The sequence below is a fragment of the Petaurus breviceps genome, unplaced genomic scaffold (assembly GCF_028583685.1).
Source record: "Petaurus breviceps papuanus isolate PSGF00001 unplaced genomic scaffold, PetGlider_PUasm1.0 90667, whole genome shotgun sequence".
Taxonomy (NCBI): domain Eukaryota; kingdom Metazoa; phylum Chordata; class Mammalia; order Diprotodontia; family Petauridae; genus Petaurus; species Petaurus breviceps.
Window position 1 is genome coordinate 1,481,415 of NW_027187302.1, and position 18,399 is coordinate 1,499,813.

An 18,399-nucleotide genomic window follows, 5' to 3' on the forward strand; every position below is an offset into this window, starting at 1 on the left:
TATTTGATCACACAGGCAATAGGGAGCCACTGAAGTTTACTGAATAGAGAGATGACATGATCAAACCCATCACTAAGGAAGATCATTTTGACAGCTGAATAGAGGATGAACTAGAGTGGGAAGACACCTGAAGCACAGAAACCAACCAAAGGACTATTGCAAAAGTTCAGGTCTGTGGTTGTTATCAGAGGAATGAAGGGAACTGGTAAGAGAATCTGTAAAGGTAGAAAAGAAAGGACTTGACAAATGATTATATATGGGATGGTGAGAGAGAATGAATAATCAAGGATAACATCTAGGTTGGGAGCCTGAGAGACTTGAGAGGATGGAAGTCCAGAAGGGGGAAGATTCGGGGGGAAGATAATTCAGTTTTGGATACACTGAATTTAAGCTATTTATGGGACATCTGGTTCAGGATGTCCAACAGACAGTTGTGAGATATGAAGTTATAGATGGTCAGGAGAGAGGTTAAAGGTAGACAAATAGATATGAGAGTCATCTGAATACAGATAGCTGAATCCATGGGAGGGAGAAGAGGGCTCAGGACAGAGTGAGTTATGAGAGGGAAGGCATGGTATGGCATGTAAACTTGGAAGTCATGCTTTACTTTTCCTTCATCCTTAATCTCCTACATCCAATCAATCCCTAAGTCCTAGAAATTTTACTTTTACAACATCTTTCCTTTTCTCTCCACTCACATAGCCATCATTCATTCCATTCAGGGATTTTGAATCAATAATTCAGTGGGCTAAGAAGGGGTAAGTTGGGTTGCAATACCTGGAGGTCAACAAATAAGGTTCTGGGCTTTCATAATAATTTTTTGGAGGGCAATTGGGCTTAAATGACTTGCCCAAGATCACATGGCTAGTTTTGTGTTAAGTGTCTGATGCCGGATTTGAACTCAGGTCCTCCTGACTCCAGGGCTGGTGCTCTATTCACTGCACCACCTAGCCACCCCTCTTAATAAATTTTCAGACAATTAAGGTATAAATATAGCACCTAGGGTAGAGGCATGATGGTCATTATAGGTGAATTCTACACAGCTGGGCATAAAGTTATCTATTTCACCCACCAGTGATTTTGCTGGTCTCCAAGATGATTCTTCCCAACCAAAATTTGATAATGATAATAGTGACAATAATTGGGATTTACTTAGTAATTTACATTCGTTATTTCATTTAGACCCCTACAACAACTCTGTGGAATGATACAGGAGGAGTATTAGGACAGAGCACTGTCATGAAAACCTCGAGAAGAGACTATCAAGAAGAGGGTTGTCAGCAGTGTCAAAGCTGCAAAGAGGTCAAGAAGGATGAGAATTAAGAACAGTAGTAAATGTTTGTTGAATCAAACTAATGTTAGTAAATGTTAACTGACTCAAAACACAAAATTATTCATGTCAATGGATTTAAACATGTATTTATTATATATACAAATATAGCTAAAAACCAAACTTACATAATAGAGTCAAATAATTATTAGATATGAAAGGAATATTAAAGAAAACTTGATCTAACCTTTCACTGAAGAGATTTTCCCAAGGTTAAAGAATGATAACAAGGACCAAAGTTTTCTGACTGTCTAGTGTTCTTTGTACATATACTGTTCCTCAAAAGATGGTGAATAGATGATTAGGAAGCATATTTAATTAAATTCAGGATATAATTGTTCAGGCACTAAGTTAGGCACCACAGAAAGGACAAAAAAGGGGAATATAAAAAGAAGACAGTCCCTTTCCTCAATTGGACTACATTTTAGTTTATCAACCTCTAAAAAACACAAACTTACCTCTTTCATAAATTGTTCAAATTCTTCATCTAGCTTTTCCTTTGAATATTGATGAGCCATAATCAGCAGGTAGTTTTCAACTCCCAAAGCAAATTTTCAAATTATTTACACAAATGGGAACACTAAATGAAAAAAGACAAAGAGCTTTTGAGCCATTTTATATTTCTGAAAGAATACAATGACAAATTTTGTCATTAATATATTTACAAAATGATTAAAGACAAAAAATTCAACACCATTCTCTTACAAATTTACCATACACTCAAGTATTGACCACTCAATACATTTTTTAACAACAATCAACACAGTACTTCCAGTTACCTGAGCTAATTGTTTGGGAAAGTTTCCAATAGTTTGCTTTTCTTATACTCTGTCCAGCTTTTATTTCATTATCCAGAATTTATTTCACCTTTGAAATACCTAATTTTTAAACAGCAATCTTTAAAATACTTCCTCAATTTACATATACAATTAGTGAGGAGGAAAAAAACAAACTGGAAAAGGCAAATTAATAAGGCCTCCTTTAAATGTGCAGTTTTTTTTTTTTTAAGCAATTGGGGTTAAGTAACTTGCTCAAGGTTACACGGCCAGGTGTTTCTGGGTGGGTGCTAAGTGTCTGAGCCCAGGATTCGATCTCCAGGTCTTCTCAACACTGGAGCCGGTGCTCTTACTCGCTGTGCTACCTGGCCGCCCCTGCAGTTTTTTTTTTTAAAGCTATAAATTATACAGATACAATGTCTTTTTACTAATGTATATAAGAAACACCTTTAAGTTACCACATCTCTCCTAAACTTTTTATATAAAGACACAGCAAGGCTTCACTTGACAGGCTGTTAAAATACTGGGAAGCATCAAAATACAGATATATAACATTTATTACTCACACACACACACACACACACACACACATACACACCTCTGGTACCTGTATGCCTTTCATTCATTCAATAGTCTATTTTAGGAACTTAAAAATGGTGACATGAATTACTGACAAAAATACAAAACTATCTTACACAGAGATAGTTAAGCATATACATATAATTATATAAAATAATATTATATATGGTAATAACATTCTAATCTTTTAAAAATGACAATGACAGCTAACAGTGGATATGCTGCTCTTAGTCTTCTTTGGGTTAATTAATCACTCACTGTTACATAAATAATTGGAGAAATTTAGTGACACCTAGATGCCTAAGACCCACAAAGGAATCATCCCTGCTGACTTGTTCTGATTTCCTATCCTCCTACTGACCCAAAAATCCTTTCAGTCTCTAGATTCAAAAGGTGCCTAAGTTCGGATTCAGGACAGCAAAGGAGGGGAGAGCTCAGGAAGAACACACCTCAGGAAAGCAGTCCAATAAACTACTACTGATCAGCTTCTAGAGGTTTATACCACATGCACGCACACACACATAGAGAGTTCAACATACATACTTTCAGTTGCCTATTCTTGACAAGCCTCATTAGGTGCCGCTCTCCTACACATTTTGGATCTTATGCACACACACACACACACACACACACACACACACACACACACACTCACTCTTAGGCTCCTCTCCTCCAGGCCAAGGGCCAAGGGGCCTGGCTGCTCCTCAGCAGGGAGGGGACAGCCCCACACCCATGGTCCCCTCGGCTCGATGCAACCCTGCCCGCCTAAGGACTCGCCGGCGATTTCCTGGAAGCGGGAGAAGGAGAGAGCTGGCGGGAGCTACAAGTTTTGAGACTAGAGCTTGGGACGGAGTCGAGGGTTTGCAAAGGAGCTGGGCGCCAAGCGGTTCCAAACACCGATGGCCTCGAGGGCAAAGCTAGGCTCGTTGACCGGGAAGGACAAAGAGGCCGAGGACGCCTTCCTGTAGCCCCAGGAGCCACTCAAAACCCGTACCCAACAGTTACTAAGGGAACCGACCAGCGCCAGGGAACTCTTGAGGATCAGGTGACCAAACACTGTTACAATCACGTGACGCAAGAGCCAATCACCACCCCTCACCCGGTGCGCGCGCTTGTAGTGGGCTGGTTCACAGACGCTGAGGAAGCGGTGAACTTTGAACCGAAGCAGAGCTTGGCCTCCCAAGAACGGAGTTGGAGGAACTCCGAAGGAATAACTCAGTGGGCTGTGGACGGGTAGGGTTGGTTCCAGTACCCAATAAAGCGCTGTGCTTTCTTAATAAATTATGAGACAATTAAGGGGTTAATATAGAATCTGAGACAGAGGCATGATGGTCTTTATAGGAGAATCCCACTACCTCATGGGGCGTGTAGTTCTCAGCCTCTCCAAATCCAGAGCATATGCGTTTGAGGTGCTAGTGATAACTGGGATTTACTTAGCAATTTACATTATTTCCTTTGGACCCTTAAAACAGATTAAAACTACAGATTTTATGATAAAGGTCGTTCACCGGTTCCCACGCATTTATAAAATGCTTACTCACTATATGCCGGGCACTGTGCTTAGTGCTTGGGATACAGAGAAATACAAAAACAGTACTTGCGGCCAAAGAGCTCAGTCTGATGGGGAGCCAACATCAAACAGCTATATTCCAAAATCTAGATTTATATAAACACGTGTATGCATGTGTACACGCATGTATATATTCACATGTGTGTCTAAGACTATATTTATAGATAGATGTAGTCCTGTATATAAAATATCACATATATATTAAATATGTATCTCAATGTGAGGGATGCCCATATAGACACATATGAAGAGATGCATATTTATACATTGTTTACTGTGTAGCACTATATAAATGTATACATAAACACATGCTTGAATACATATATATGCATAGGTGTGTGTAACATACATCTACATGCATACATCCATATCCATCACTCTGTCTCTCTTTGGTACTGGGAAAAACCTCTTGCAGATGGTGGTATTTGACCTGACTCTTGAAGGAAGCAGGGATGTGAAGTTGAGAGGAGAGAACAATCCAGGCATGAGATACAGCCATTGTAAATTCAGGGAGAGTAAAATTTGTGTCAAGGTCGAGGAACAGCAAGATAGCCAATGTCACTAGATCTTAGAATAAATGAAGGAAATTAAAGTGTAAGAAAAGTGGAAAGTTTGTTGAGGTCTTTGGAAGCCAAACAGAGGATTTGATGCTGGTAGTAATGGGAAGCCACTGGAATATATTGGGTTAATGGGTGAAGTGCATGTCACAGGCTTCTACCAGAAGAGAGTGATAGACAAAGTCAAATGCTACAGAAAAGTCAAGAAGAATGAGGATTGAGAAAAGGCTATTAGATTTGACAATTTAAAAATTATTTGTAACTTTGGATGCAATAAAGCACCCAATATATATTTATTAAGTATGAACTACGTGTCAGGTGTTGTGCCAAGGCTCCAGGGGTGGGGACCCTGAAGCCTCAAGGTCACATGTGGCTCTCAAGGATCCAGAGGGCCTCATGTAGCCTCCAGGCCTCAGGTTCCCCACCCTTGTATCCAATGGGGATACTAATAAGAAAAAGGCAGTTCCTGCCCTGAAGAAACTTACTATCTAATGGGGGAAGACAGTAAACAAAAGGAAACTGTAAAGGGGGGAGGCAATGCCCAGAGGGTTCCTGGCACTGGGCCATAATGATGATGTTAAGTTTAAGCCAAACAAAGGAACTGGTGGTAATTAGAGAGAACAATCTCAGTTGAATGATGGTATCTGAATCCAAACTGCAAAAGAGAGGAGAGATATGGGGTAATAGCTGGCAAGGTAGTCTGAAATATAATTGAAAAGAGATTTGGATTAAATTATTTGTTCATGACAATATATTAAGTGCCAGAGACCGGATTAGTTTTTCCACAAAGCAAGTCCAATGTCTATCTACTAAGCTGTACATTATCAGAGTTTAAAGAGGCTTTGCACTTTAGCAAATCCAACCTCATCATTTTGTAGACAAGGAAACAAAGACCTGAGATCTATACTGACTTACCATCTAAATATTGACAAAGCTGTCTTCTGACTCCTTGTTCAGTGCTCTGTCCAATACCGAAATATGACTTTTCAATTCAATTAAATACATGTGTCAGGCACATAGTATGTGTGAAGCAAAGAAGCATCCTTTCACTGTGGAAAAAGCTAGCTGCAAAGTCAGGAAATCCTGAGTTCAGCCTACTGGCTTTGTGATCTTGGGTAAATCAGTGCAACTCTCAATCAGTAAGCTAAGTGCCTACAGTGTACCAGGCAATGCTCTAATAGCTAGGGATACAAAAACAAACCTAGCTGTAGCCCATTATCTAAATTATCATAATCTGGGTCCACTGAATATGTGGCTACATTTCAACAGGATCTTTGAACTGACATGGGGGAAAAATGCACATCTTTATTTTCCCTAACCTCTAACTGAAATTTAACATTTCCTTCAATTATGAATAGAGGCAACAAACCACAGTAATATTAGTAGTATCTTGTAACTGTCAAACAGATCCCTTACACACACACACACACACACACAAAGGTTAAGAACCCCTATTCTTAAGACTAAATCGTGGAACAGGTGTTAATCCACATTAGAAAAGGAATCTTCCTCATAATAAGTTCATTATGAAGATGAATCATAGCCACCACCTCACCCTACACACTTACACACATGTATGTATATACACACATATAGGTATATACATACGTATGCATGTATAGACATACATACGTGCAAAATAATATATTCAAGGCACTGTGCTAGGTCTTCAACTAGCATGTCTATATACCTACTATGTGCACATAATAAAAGTGATAAAGAGAGAAAAACAAAATAGCCACTCTGTCCAAGAAGCTTACATTTTCCTGGTGGGATAGTAGTATAAATACAATATATATACAAGGATCAATTCATTGAATCTCATTGGAACTTAGTTTCCTCATTTATGAAAACATTCCTTTAATATGTCTAACTTTCTTGAAAAGATCTCCTATCTTTCTCATTCTATTGTTTTCTTCTATTTCTTTGTGTTGCTTATTTAAGAAAACCTTCCTATCCTCGCTATTCTTGTGAATTCTAAATTCAGTTGGGTATATCTTTCTCTTTCTCCCTAACCTTTTGTTTTCCTCTTCCCACAGCTATTTGTAAAGCCTCATCCGGTAGCCATTTTGCTTTCTTGATCTTCTTTTTCTTTGGGATGTTTTTTGTTGATGCTTCTGGTACAATATTGCAAACCTCTATCCATAGTTCTTCAGGCACTTGTATTTACCAGAAATAATCCCTTAAATCTATTCATCATTTCCACATCATATTCATAATGGATGTTATTTAGGTCAGGTCTATGCAATCTGATGGCTTTCCCTACTTTCTTCAAGTCTGGATTTATCATTAAGAAGTTCATAATGTGAACCAGCTCCAGGTCCTGTTTTAACTGACTGTATAGAGCTTCTCCATCTTTGGCTGCAAAATATGTAATCAATTTGGTTTTCATATTGACCTTCTGGTGATGTCCATTTGTAGTACTGTCTGTTGGACTATTGCAAAAGAGTGTTTGCTAGGATCAGTGAGTTTTCTTGACAAAATTCTATTACTGTCTGCCTTGCTTCATTTTATACTCTTAGGCCAAACCTGTCCATTATTCCGATTATCTTTTGATTTCCCATGTTAGCATTATAATCCCCTATGATGAATATGACATCTTTTTTTGGTGTTATTTCTAGAACATGTTGTAGGTCTTCACAGAACTGATCAACTTTGACCTGTTCAGTGTCAGTGGTTGGAGCATAGACCTGTATTATTGTGATGTGGAATGGATTCAAACAGATATAATTCTATAGTTTTTGAGATTATACTCCAGTACTGCTTTTCTTGCCCTTCTATTGACTGAGAACTACTGCATTTCTTCTAAGGAATTCTAACGATCACCTGAATTAAATTCACCCATTCCTGTCCATTTAAGTTTATTGAAACCTGAGGTATTGATGTTTAATCTTTTCATCTCCTGTTTCACCCCATCCAGTTTACCTTGGTTCATAGATCTTATATTCTGGGTTCCTTTGTAATATTGATCTTACACAACATCTGACTTTCCTTTTGTCACCAGACACATCTGCCACTGAGCTTCCTTTTGGCTCGGGCCCAGATACTTTATTCTTTCGAGACCTCCTTGTAGTTGTCCTCCATTCTTCCCCAGTAGTGTGTTAGATACCTTCTGACCTGAGGGGCTTATCTTCTGGTGTCATATCTTTTATCATTTTAATACCATCCATTGGATTTTCTTGGCAAATAATGGAGTGGTTTGTTATGTTCTCCAGTGGATCACCTTTTGTCAGAATTCTCCACTATGACCTTTCTGTCTTAGCCCTGCACAGCATAGCTCCCAGTTTCAATGAGCTACTCAAAACCCTCTGCCAACACAAGATATTTGTTTTGGATTTATTTTATCTAAGCAACTCACAAATCCCAATCTCTTTCAAATCTTCTCTGTGGCTTGGTTTTTAAGGTGAAGAATCCTCCTTGCAGTCAAGCTTTTCTCCCCTAAGAAATGCTACAGTTGCAGGAATTACTTCCCAAATGGCAGTCAGCAACTGACTGATTCTCGAGTTCATGCATTAGCTGCCAAATTTTGATACATCCACTTTGGGATAATTGCTATTTGGTCACTTTTACTCAAGGAAAGAAACACAAAGCCTGAGGCAGCCTAGGAATTTTGATTCTGTCTTAGGCTTACCTAGATAATGCATGTACTTGCTACTTTGTGTATATAGCTTCCATAGATAGCTGCTAAGGAGGGAAGAGATCCCCTACCCACTTAAAGTCTGAAGGAGAGCTGGCAGAGTTCTAAGTGACATGCTCAAAAGAGAAAAAGTGAGAGGATCAGACATCAGATTTTCCCACTAAGAAGGCAGCTTTTCCTGACTCAATCACTTCTCCTCTTTGACACCAGCCCCCTATTCTCACACAGAGTATCGTGTGGGAATAGAGAGCCAGACACCCAGGAGCCTCAAATGACATCTTAAATTTAGTAAGAGGCCATAGCAATAGCCCATCTTCATATATGCTCTCTGAGATGGCTCTTATCTTCCCTCTCAGTTCCATAGGAACACACAAGGGATCTCTGTGCTATCAAGAAAGTGCAAGTCCTTCAGAATGAACCTAAGCAAATCTCTTTCGAAAGAACCAGAGCATGTACACCCAACTTCGTGGGTTGTGCCATAATTCAGCAGATCAGAGATGTTCCCTTTATTACCTCTGTCTCATAAATAAATAATAGTAGCACTGGGGATGGATGTTTAAACTGCAAAAGAGAAAAAAATACTGATAGAAACATGTGAACTATGTTCTTGAGGGGCTGTCATTTCAAAAAGATTTGTTCTGCATATTTCTACAAGAGAAAAATTAGGACCAGAAAGCAGGAATAATGAGATGGCAATGCTTTTGCTCAACATCAAAAAATAGACCAGGCTTCCTCTCAAGTCCTGAATTCCCATTAAGTGGAAGTGTCCAAGCAGATAGACTGCGTGTACGTACTACCTCTCTTAGCCTAATCTCTTTCCAGACAATCTGGTCTATTGACTGTTCTCCATACGGAACATTCTGTTTCTTACCTCATATCTTTGTAAGAGCTGCCCCTCATTTCTGGGACACATTCCCTCCTCACTTCAGCTTCTTAGAATCCCTCTCTCCTTCAAAGTTGATTCAAGTACTACCACCCACACAGTCTTTTCCTAATTACTCCCAATTACTAGTCACCTATTCCCCCCCTCCCCTTTGTGTTTACTTTGTATGTTGTCTCCCTAAATAGAATGTCAGTCATTCAGCCAAAAAGCATTTATTAAGCACTTCCTGTGTGCCAAGATTTACTATGCTAAGCCCTAGGGTTACAAAGAAAGGCAAAAAGTGCTGTTTGTGTACTTAAAGAGCTCACATTCTAAGAAGACAGACAGCATATGCAGACTGGCTATATGCACATAATATAGGAGGTAATCTGAGACTGGAAGGTACTAGCAGCTGAGGGGAATGAGTCAGACCTCCTAAAGAAGGAATGAGAAGACCTCCTGAAGGAAGCCAGAGAATCCAAGAAGTGGAAGTGAAAGGGCATAGCATTACAGGCATGGAGGACAGACAGGCATGGAGGCAGAAGATGTCTTATCATGTAGAAGCAACTGTAGGTAGATTAGTGTAAATTAATTTTAGAGTGCATGGAGGTTAATAAAGCACAAGAATACTGGAAAGGTAGAGAGGGGCCAGGTTATTAATAGTTTTCTGTGCCAAATAGAGGAGTTTATAGTTGATCCTAGAGGTGATAAGGAGCCACTGGCACTCACTGAGTGTGGGAAGGGGCATTACATGATCCAACCTGTTATCTGGGAAAAAAAAAAACTCCACCACTTTAGCAGCTGAGTGGTAGATGGATTGGAATGGAGAAAGATATGAAGCAGGATTATCAGGCAAGTAGTCTAGGCAAGAGATAATGAGGTTATAAACTAGAGTTATGTCAGTGTGAATGAAAAGAAAAGGAGGGGAGATAGGGAAGAAATAAGCATTTACATAATAACTACCAAAGATCCAGGCTCTGTGCTAAGCACTTGACAAATATTATCTCATTTTATACTTTCAACAAGCCTGCAAGGTAAGTGCTATTATTATCCCAATTTTATAGTTAAAGGAACTGAGGAAAACAGAGGTTAAATGACCAAGTATCACATAGTAAGTATCTGAGGACAGATTTGAACTCTGTTCTTTCTGACTCCAGGCCCAGAGCTCTATCCACTGTGCCATCTAGATGTGAAAAAAGTAGTGAAGGCAGAAATGGCAGAAATATGGCAAAAGACTGGATGTGTAGAGTTTAGAGTGAGAAATCAATAATAATACTGATTTTGGGGGGGGGGAGCACAAATGACTAAGGAGGTAGTATTGTTCTCAATGGTAGCAGAAAAGTTTAGTGGGTGATTGGGGAGGGGAGTGAATAAGTTCAATACAGGGTATGATGGTGTAGTGCCAATACAATATTCTTAGTGCTGACAGCGACTATGAATATGCTGGCATAGTGCTCAATCACAAAATATAACAGACTCTCCATTTATAAGACAGAAACAAAACATTTATTCAGACACCAGAAAACCAAATCCCAACACCAGAAAGTCAGATCCATCATAGTAGTAAAGAAGTTAATACACCATAGTACAGCATGAAACTACACCATCCTTTAGCCTTCCCACAAACAATCATTTACTCATAAGTCTAGCTGTCTTCTTGGGTGCATCCTCTTCTCCCTCCAGCTCTAAGTGCTCTGACTTCTAGCTTCTTGTAGGCTCTGCTCCATCCTTAAGTCAACTCCTCCCACCACAGACTCCATGTGATTATATTGAACCTGTTAGAGGGCAGGGAAAATCTTCAAATCAGGGAAGGTCTTCCAATTTCCTTAGGCTTATTAAGGAATAGGGGAGACCTTCAAATTCCTATTACAAAAACCCATTACAGATGGGTTTGAGATGCGTACAAGACATTTAATTTAAGATGTTCAGCAGGCATTTGCTGATGCAGGATTGAAACTCAGGAGAGAGACTATATCGCCAATGTGATACTCATAGCAACTGAATATGCAGATGTATCTCCAGGGTTGGATTGCAAAATATAACAAACTCTCTTCCTCAAAGAAGAAACCAAGATATTTATTCAGATACCAGAAAGCCAGTTCCACTATGGTAACAAAGAAATTTATACAGATCACCTATCCAGGGGGAACCCAAGCCTTCCCTCTGTTAGCCCTGCCCAGAAACAAGCTTGCCTAGGCAAAATTCCTCCCTCTCTCACTCACGCTAGCTGCTCTGCCAAAGCTTTCTCCCAGCTCTCCTCAGCTCTGCCTCACTCTCTCTTCTTGCTCTACCTATTTGGCAAGCTTCTCCCACCATGGACTCCATGTCACTCAAGCTATGCCCTGGGCCAGAACTCAAAGCAGATCATGTGGGCCTATTAAGGGGCAGGGAAGATCTTCAAATTCCCTTACCATTACATTTGTTTACCTAATTATATGTCCATCCTTCATATGTGTACTTGAATATCTTTTCTGCATTGTAAAGACTTAGAGGAAAACAATCATGTGACTTTTATTTTAGTCATACAATACCCAGAGCAGCAGTGTTTATGATATAACAATGGTTAGAGTTGGCTTAGGAACCCAAAAGACCTATGTTCAAGTCACACCTCTGAAACATACTCACTGTGTAAGGCCCTAAATTGTAGAAAAGGCACTAACCAGAATTTAGAAGTTTTCTTACTTATAAAGTTATTCTCTATATAAATGAAATCACAAATCCAGTCCCTGTCCTTATCCCTATATGGTAACTAGCAAAGCTGAATCCACAATTAACTACTTTATAATGAATTTTGAGCACAATAGTCCCCATTTTGGATGGTAGCCAGAGAACTGACAGCGATCAGAGGAGAAATCATTCTGATAATCACATGGAAACTTTGAAGGCAAGTAAGCAGTCTTGGATGTTTCAGTAGTCATAATCCTTTTTCTCTTTATTGAGCTCATCTCCTTAACTTTGCAGAGTAAAAGGAACAGTATTTTTTTTTTCCTCCTGACCTTCAGCCAGAGTAAACCATGGGTAGGTCAATGGTTAAAAGAAGAAGAAAAGAACAGCAAGAAAAATTCTGGAGTCTGGATTAGTGAAATGTAAAAGGGGTGACTGACCTTGGGCAAGAAAGGGAGGGAGAAACAATTCCCATAAAAGTCTAAAGAGAGTTGTTTGTAGCTATAGGAAATAAGCCAGCCAGCCATTCCCTTTAATCTGCAGTGGAGAGCAACTGGTCTTTGGTATTTGTGTAGCAGACAGCATATGTTGTACTGACATAGGTGTTTACCCTAAACTAGAATCTGACCTAGAGTGCCAACCGCAGAGTTTAATCCCGTTTTTTGTACATGACTAAAGGCTATGGCTTTGGAGTACGGGGTGGAGAGTGTGTTTTATTGTGACTTGAGTGAAGGCTATTTATTTTTTTGTTTCCTTGGGCAAAAATCCATAAATGCTATATTTCTAGGAACACAAGTTTTGGTTGTTCTGACCTTTGTTTTTGAGAATCAGTATCTTTTTTGTATTTTAATTTGATAAATTTATGATATATAAAAATTTGATATAAAATGAAACATCATTTTGCTAAATTAATTTTGGGTGGAGATCATGACCTAATCTTATCCCTTACTGGATTTTGTTTTACAAAGAATAATTATAGAGAGGTTCCAGTGAATCAGTATAGTTAGTTATCCCTTCCACATCATGACTCTCCCTATCACAGTTTTGATATATTGCAGGTTGGCACAAAAAATTAAATGGGAATTTGGGGGGAGTTTTGAGGAGGACACATGAAGGTCAGTAGACAACACAGAAAAGTTTGGAAACTCAGAAATGCACAAAATATATGTATAATATTGTGTAATATCAATCCAATTTTTACAATAAGGTACTGTAAACATCCTATAAAAGAAAAAGAAAAAATTCAGACTTCTTCTCTGGTATGAAGGGAAGGCCAAAAAGTTTTATGTCGATTTCCAGATCATGGGAGCTCCATATACCTAAACTCCTTTATGTGGAAAGGATAACTCTATTAGGTTTAAAATTATTTGAGAGGCAATTCTGGTGTCCAAAGAAGTGAGAATGAGAACCTGGAATCAGATATCCTTAGAAGGCAGCAGAATATAGAGAAAAGAACACTGGTTTTGAAGTTGAAGGACCATCTTGCTTCTGATACTTACTAACTCTGGACCTCAGTTTCCTCAACTATGAAATGGGGAGATTTGACTTTATGGCCTTTGGAGTTCTTTATAACTTTAGATCTATGATCTCTCCTTCACCTCTGCCACCAAATCCTCTCCTCTAACAAGCTTCTCTGTTATTTTTGAAGGTACTACCATTTTCCCAGTTGTTCTTACCAGTTGGCAATCTCAGTGTCATCCTCAATTGCTCTCTTGCGCTCAGTACACAAATCCAATTCATCATCAGGTTTTGCCAAATTTTCCTTCGCAATAGCTTTCCAATTAATCTTCTTATCTCCTTTCACATAGACACTACCCTGGTGCAGTTTCTCACTATCTTACCTTTGGATTACTGAAATGGTTTTCTGTTTAGTTTTTCTGCCTCAAATCCCTCCTCACTCCACTCATCTGCCAAAGGAATCTAACTAAAATTCAAGTCTGGCTGTGGTACATACCATCTCCCCTCCCTCTATTAACTTAATAAACTCCAATAACTCCCTATTACCTTCAGGATCATATATAAAATCCTCTGTTTTGCTATTAAAGCTCTTCACAACCTGTCTCCTTTCTATTTTTCTAGGCTTTTTACATTTTACTCCCCTTCTTGTACTCTTAAGATCTAGCCACACCGGCCATTCTGCTGTTCTTTGACATGGTACTCTATGTCCCCACTCCCTACATTTGTACTAGTTGTACCACATGCCTAGATTTCTCTCCTTCCTCACCTCAGCCTCCTGACTTCAATGAGACCCAGCTCAAATCTCACCACCTTCCGCAAGAGACCTTTTCCAGTTCTCTCTGTTGCTGTCCTCTACTGCTAGTGATGTCCCTCTAAGATTTCTGTCCATATTGTGTGTTTATGTGTATACATACACACAAATATGTGTGTGCATAAATATATATGAAATATATACACACATGTACATTATATATATATGTGCATACACACACATAGTCATTTACATGCTGTCTCTTCTGTTAGAACAGGAGCCCTTTAAGGAAAGGGACTTTGTTTTTCTTTCTTTGTATTGTCAGCATTTAGCACAGTGGGCAAATATTAAGTACTTAATAAATTCATGTTGACTTATTACTGCCATTAAAGCTCTCCACAACCTGGTATCATCCTACTTTTCCAGACTTATTACACATTACTTCCCTCTATGTATTACATGGCCTTCTCAATATTCCTCACACATTGTCCTCCCTCTCCTGACTCCCTGCTATTTCATGAGCTATCCCTCATCTCTGGAATGCTCTCATTCCTCACCCCTGCCTCTTAGAATACCTGGTTTTCTTCAAGTACCACCTTCTGCAAGAGGCCTTTTCTGATTTCCTCAGGTGCTAGTATTTTTCTCAATAAGGTTATGTTGTGTCTGCTTTTGCATCTTTTTTGAATCTAACTACATAAGTGTATGTGGTCTCCCATATTACAATTAAATGCCTCAAAGGAAGGAATGAGGATATTACTACCTGTCACACTTTCTTCCTAGAGTTGCTATGACTCAGTATGTGTAAAAAACACTGGTAAAAAGGAAAATGCTATTCAAATGTAAATGATGGTGATGACGATGTTTTCTTACTTGGTATGTATATAGTGGGTGGGATGTATGAGTCCATTCTTCTTCCCTCAGACTGTAAGTTTCTTGAGGGTAAGAACTGTGTAAGTAACTCAGTTCTTTTTTTTTTTTTTGAGAGCTAGAAAGGACCTTAGAATTCATCTTGTCCATTTAACAGATGAAAAAACTGAGATACAGAGAGTTTAAATGATCCAAAGTCACAGGTATAATAAAACAGAGTCAGAAGCTGAGCCTCTAATTTCCACTCACAGCACATTGCCCCTCACTTCATCATCTGACAGATAAAGAAACTGAGTCCGGATGGATAGATAGATATGGATGGAAGATGGAACAGTGGTTAGAGCACTGGACCTGGAGTTAGGAAGACCTGAGTTTAAATCTGGTCTCAGCCACTAGCTGTGTGACCCTGGGCAAGTTACTTAACCTCTATTTTCCTGAGTTTCTTCATCTGTAAAATGGAGATAATAATAGTAATCACCTTTCAGGGTTGTTGTGAGGATCAAATTAGATAATAATTGTAAAGTGCTTAGCATAGTCCCTGGCACATTGTAAGTGCTATATTAATGTTAGCTTTTATTAGTAGATACATAGATAGATAAATAGATAGATGATAGATAAATAGATAGATGATAGATAGATAGATAGATAGATAGATAGATAGATAGATAGATAGATAGATAGATAGATAGATAGACAGATAGATAGATAAGCAATTCTACTAAGCACTGGGGATGTAACCAAACTTGCCCTCAGGAAACTTACATTCTCAATTAATAAGATAATACACACTCAGGTCCTGGGGAAGGGCACAACTCAGTGGCAGAGTTTGGATTCCCAGAGGCAAATGTTATGGAGTCCTGACCTTGGGGTAATAAACAAGGAACCAAAGTTCCAGTGAGAAAGACTGAGAGACAGACAGACAGACAGAGACAGACAGAGAGACAGAGAGACACACAGAGAGAGAGAGAGAGAGAGAGAGAGAGAGAGAGAGAGAGAGAGAGAGTATTAGGATAATGTAGAAGGAACAGAACCCTTCAAATCAGCCTGATGGTTTTTTTTTTTTCAGCCTTGGAACTTATTTTAATATGTTTGTAACTTTTCTTTAACCTTAAAAAAACATGAAATAGAATAGATAAGAGGATTTTCAAGTTGTGTTTATATTTCTTATATAAATATATTTTACTGTAATAGTGAGAAATGGAAGAGATATGCAGTCATTTTTATTAATAAGAATGAACTCTTCTTGAAATACAAGGAAGAAGATCTTTCCCTAGGCTAGGGTGACCAAAACAAGTACATCATGAGAATCTGGATAGAAATTTGAGTTAGGAATTTTTTTTGCAGTTTTCCAGTAATTCTGAAAATATCTATTGAAAATAGCTTAATATTATGGAATACTACCATGCTGTGAGAAATAATAAGCCAGTTGATTTCATTTTTAATTTTTTTTAATTTATGAAATAAAACACGTATTTCTGTAGCATGGTACAACAAGAAAGATGATTGCTCGTGAAACTGCAAATCTTCTATGCAACTTTTGCTATTCCTTTCAAATATACAACAAAGTTATCATGTAAGTTTCTTTTTTCTCCCCTTGCCCACCCCCCTAGCCTAGAGATGGCTACTATTAGACAAAAATCAGTATATCTATATCTCTTTATGTAAAATTATTCTCTATATACTTCTATTTATTAGTTCTTTCTTTGGATACAAATAGTCTTCATGTATACTTTATGCTTAATTTGAGTATTTATAATACTCAAAATAATTTATTTGGTCAAAGTTGTTCTTAAAACAATATTGCTCGGATGGGAGCACTGGCTCCAGTGTCGGGATGACCTGGAGATTGAATCCTGGGCTCAGACACTTAGCACCCACCCAGAAACACCTGGCCGTGTAACCTTGAGTAAGTTACTTAACCCCGATTGCTTAAAAAAAAACCAAACAATATTGCTGTTACTAAATACCATTTTCTCTTGGTTCTGTTCATTTTACTCTTCATTATTTCATGCAAGTCTTTCCATGTTTTTCTAAAATCAGAGAAATAACTGATAAGTAGAAGCATGCATAGTGTATATATGTACATACACATACACACACACACACACACACACAAACGTGTTTGCATCCGTGTGTGTGTGAAATGGTGACCTCTAGTGTGGTGTGGGGAGATAGGGAGACAGCTTGACACTTAAAATGTAAGAAAAATCAAATAAAATTAAATAAAGATGTCAAAAGTGTTAAAAATAGCTTAATGTGATTACACTTTGGTTCTGTCTACAAATAGGACAGTTAGAAACATGCCTTGGCTATTTTTGTCAATATGACAACACTATAGTGTTCATGCAAGAAAAACAAACAAACCTCCCAAAAAAAACAAGAAAAAAGTCTGGATTTCAGCAGAGTAGTTATCACCATGTCCTTAATGAATTCTGATGTAGTAATGACCAATTTAGTCAGTAGTATATTCTCATTCTCTCTAAACTTAATCCAATTGAAGAAATCCCACAAACAATATGAGAAATGTTATTTTTTCAAAGTTTGTAAAAGCAGGAAATTACTTCAGTGTGCAATATATACATACCACATGTACTTTAGTTTCTTAGTTTAACAGTATCTTTGTACCTGCGTCTGTGAGAGTGTATTAATTCTATTTAGAGCACATTCCATTCATTCCATTAGAAAGGCAGCAAATAGCACAGAAAGACTTCTGTATTTGGAATTAAAGAATCTGAGATCAAACCCCATCTCTGAAATTTATTGCCTGAGTAACCTTGGACAAGTCACTTAACTTATCTGGGATTCAGTTTCCTTGTCTTTATTTTTTTTTAATGTCTTCTAAATTATTTATTTATATATTTAGCAATTGGGGTTAAGTAACTTGCTCAAGGTTACACGGCCAGTTATTTCTGGGTGTGGTGCTGAGTATCTGAGCCCGGATTTGATCCCAGGTCATCCCGACTCTGGGGCCGGTGCTCTTACTCACTGTGCCACCTGGCCTCCCTGTTTCCTTGTTTTTAAAAAGAGGGAACCAGATTAAGATTTCCACCTCTAAATCTGTGATTCTGTGATCCATTTCTCTGCAGGATCTAACAAAAGGAAAGGTAAAGTACCGTGTTTCCCCAATAATAAGACACTGTCTTATTAATTTTTTTGGACAGAAAAACACCAGAGGGCTTATTTTCAGGGGAGGGCTTATTTTAATGAACATTGACAGCAATTTTAATAAACAGGTAAATGTGAACAAAAAACTGTACCTTTATTCAATAAGCAAATCACTGGGGAAGAACAGGATGACACGCTCACTGCTGCAGCTCTGATTGGATGCAGCTCGGAGCGCGGCTCACC

General features: G+C 38.4%; 1 protein-coding gene across 4 annotated transcripts in view; it reads right to left on the bottom strand.

Annotated features, from left to right (window-relative positions):
- CEP162 (centrosomal protein 162) overlaps window positions 1-18,399 on the bottom strand; it is a 144,169-nt gene that overhangs the window by 109,650 nt on the left and 16,120 nt on the right. For 2 of the 4 annotated variants that reach the window (XM_069065081.1, XM_069065083.1), the window contains one exon: window positions 1,789-1,910. In XM_069065081.1, the coding sequence (XP_068921182.1) occupies window positions 1,789-1,848 (60 nt within the window). In that variant the 5' untranslated portion in view covers window positions 1,849-1,910. The other 2 variants (XM_069065082.1, XM_069065080.1) reach the window with 2 other exon arrangements.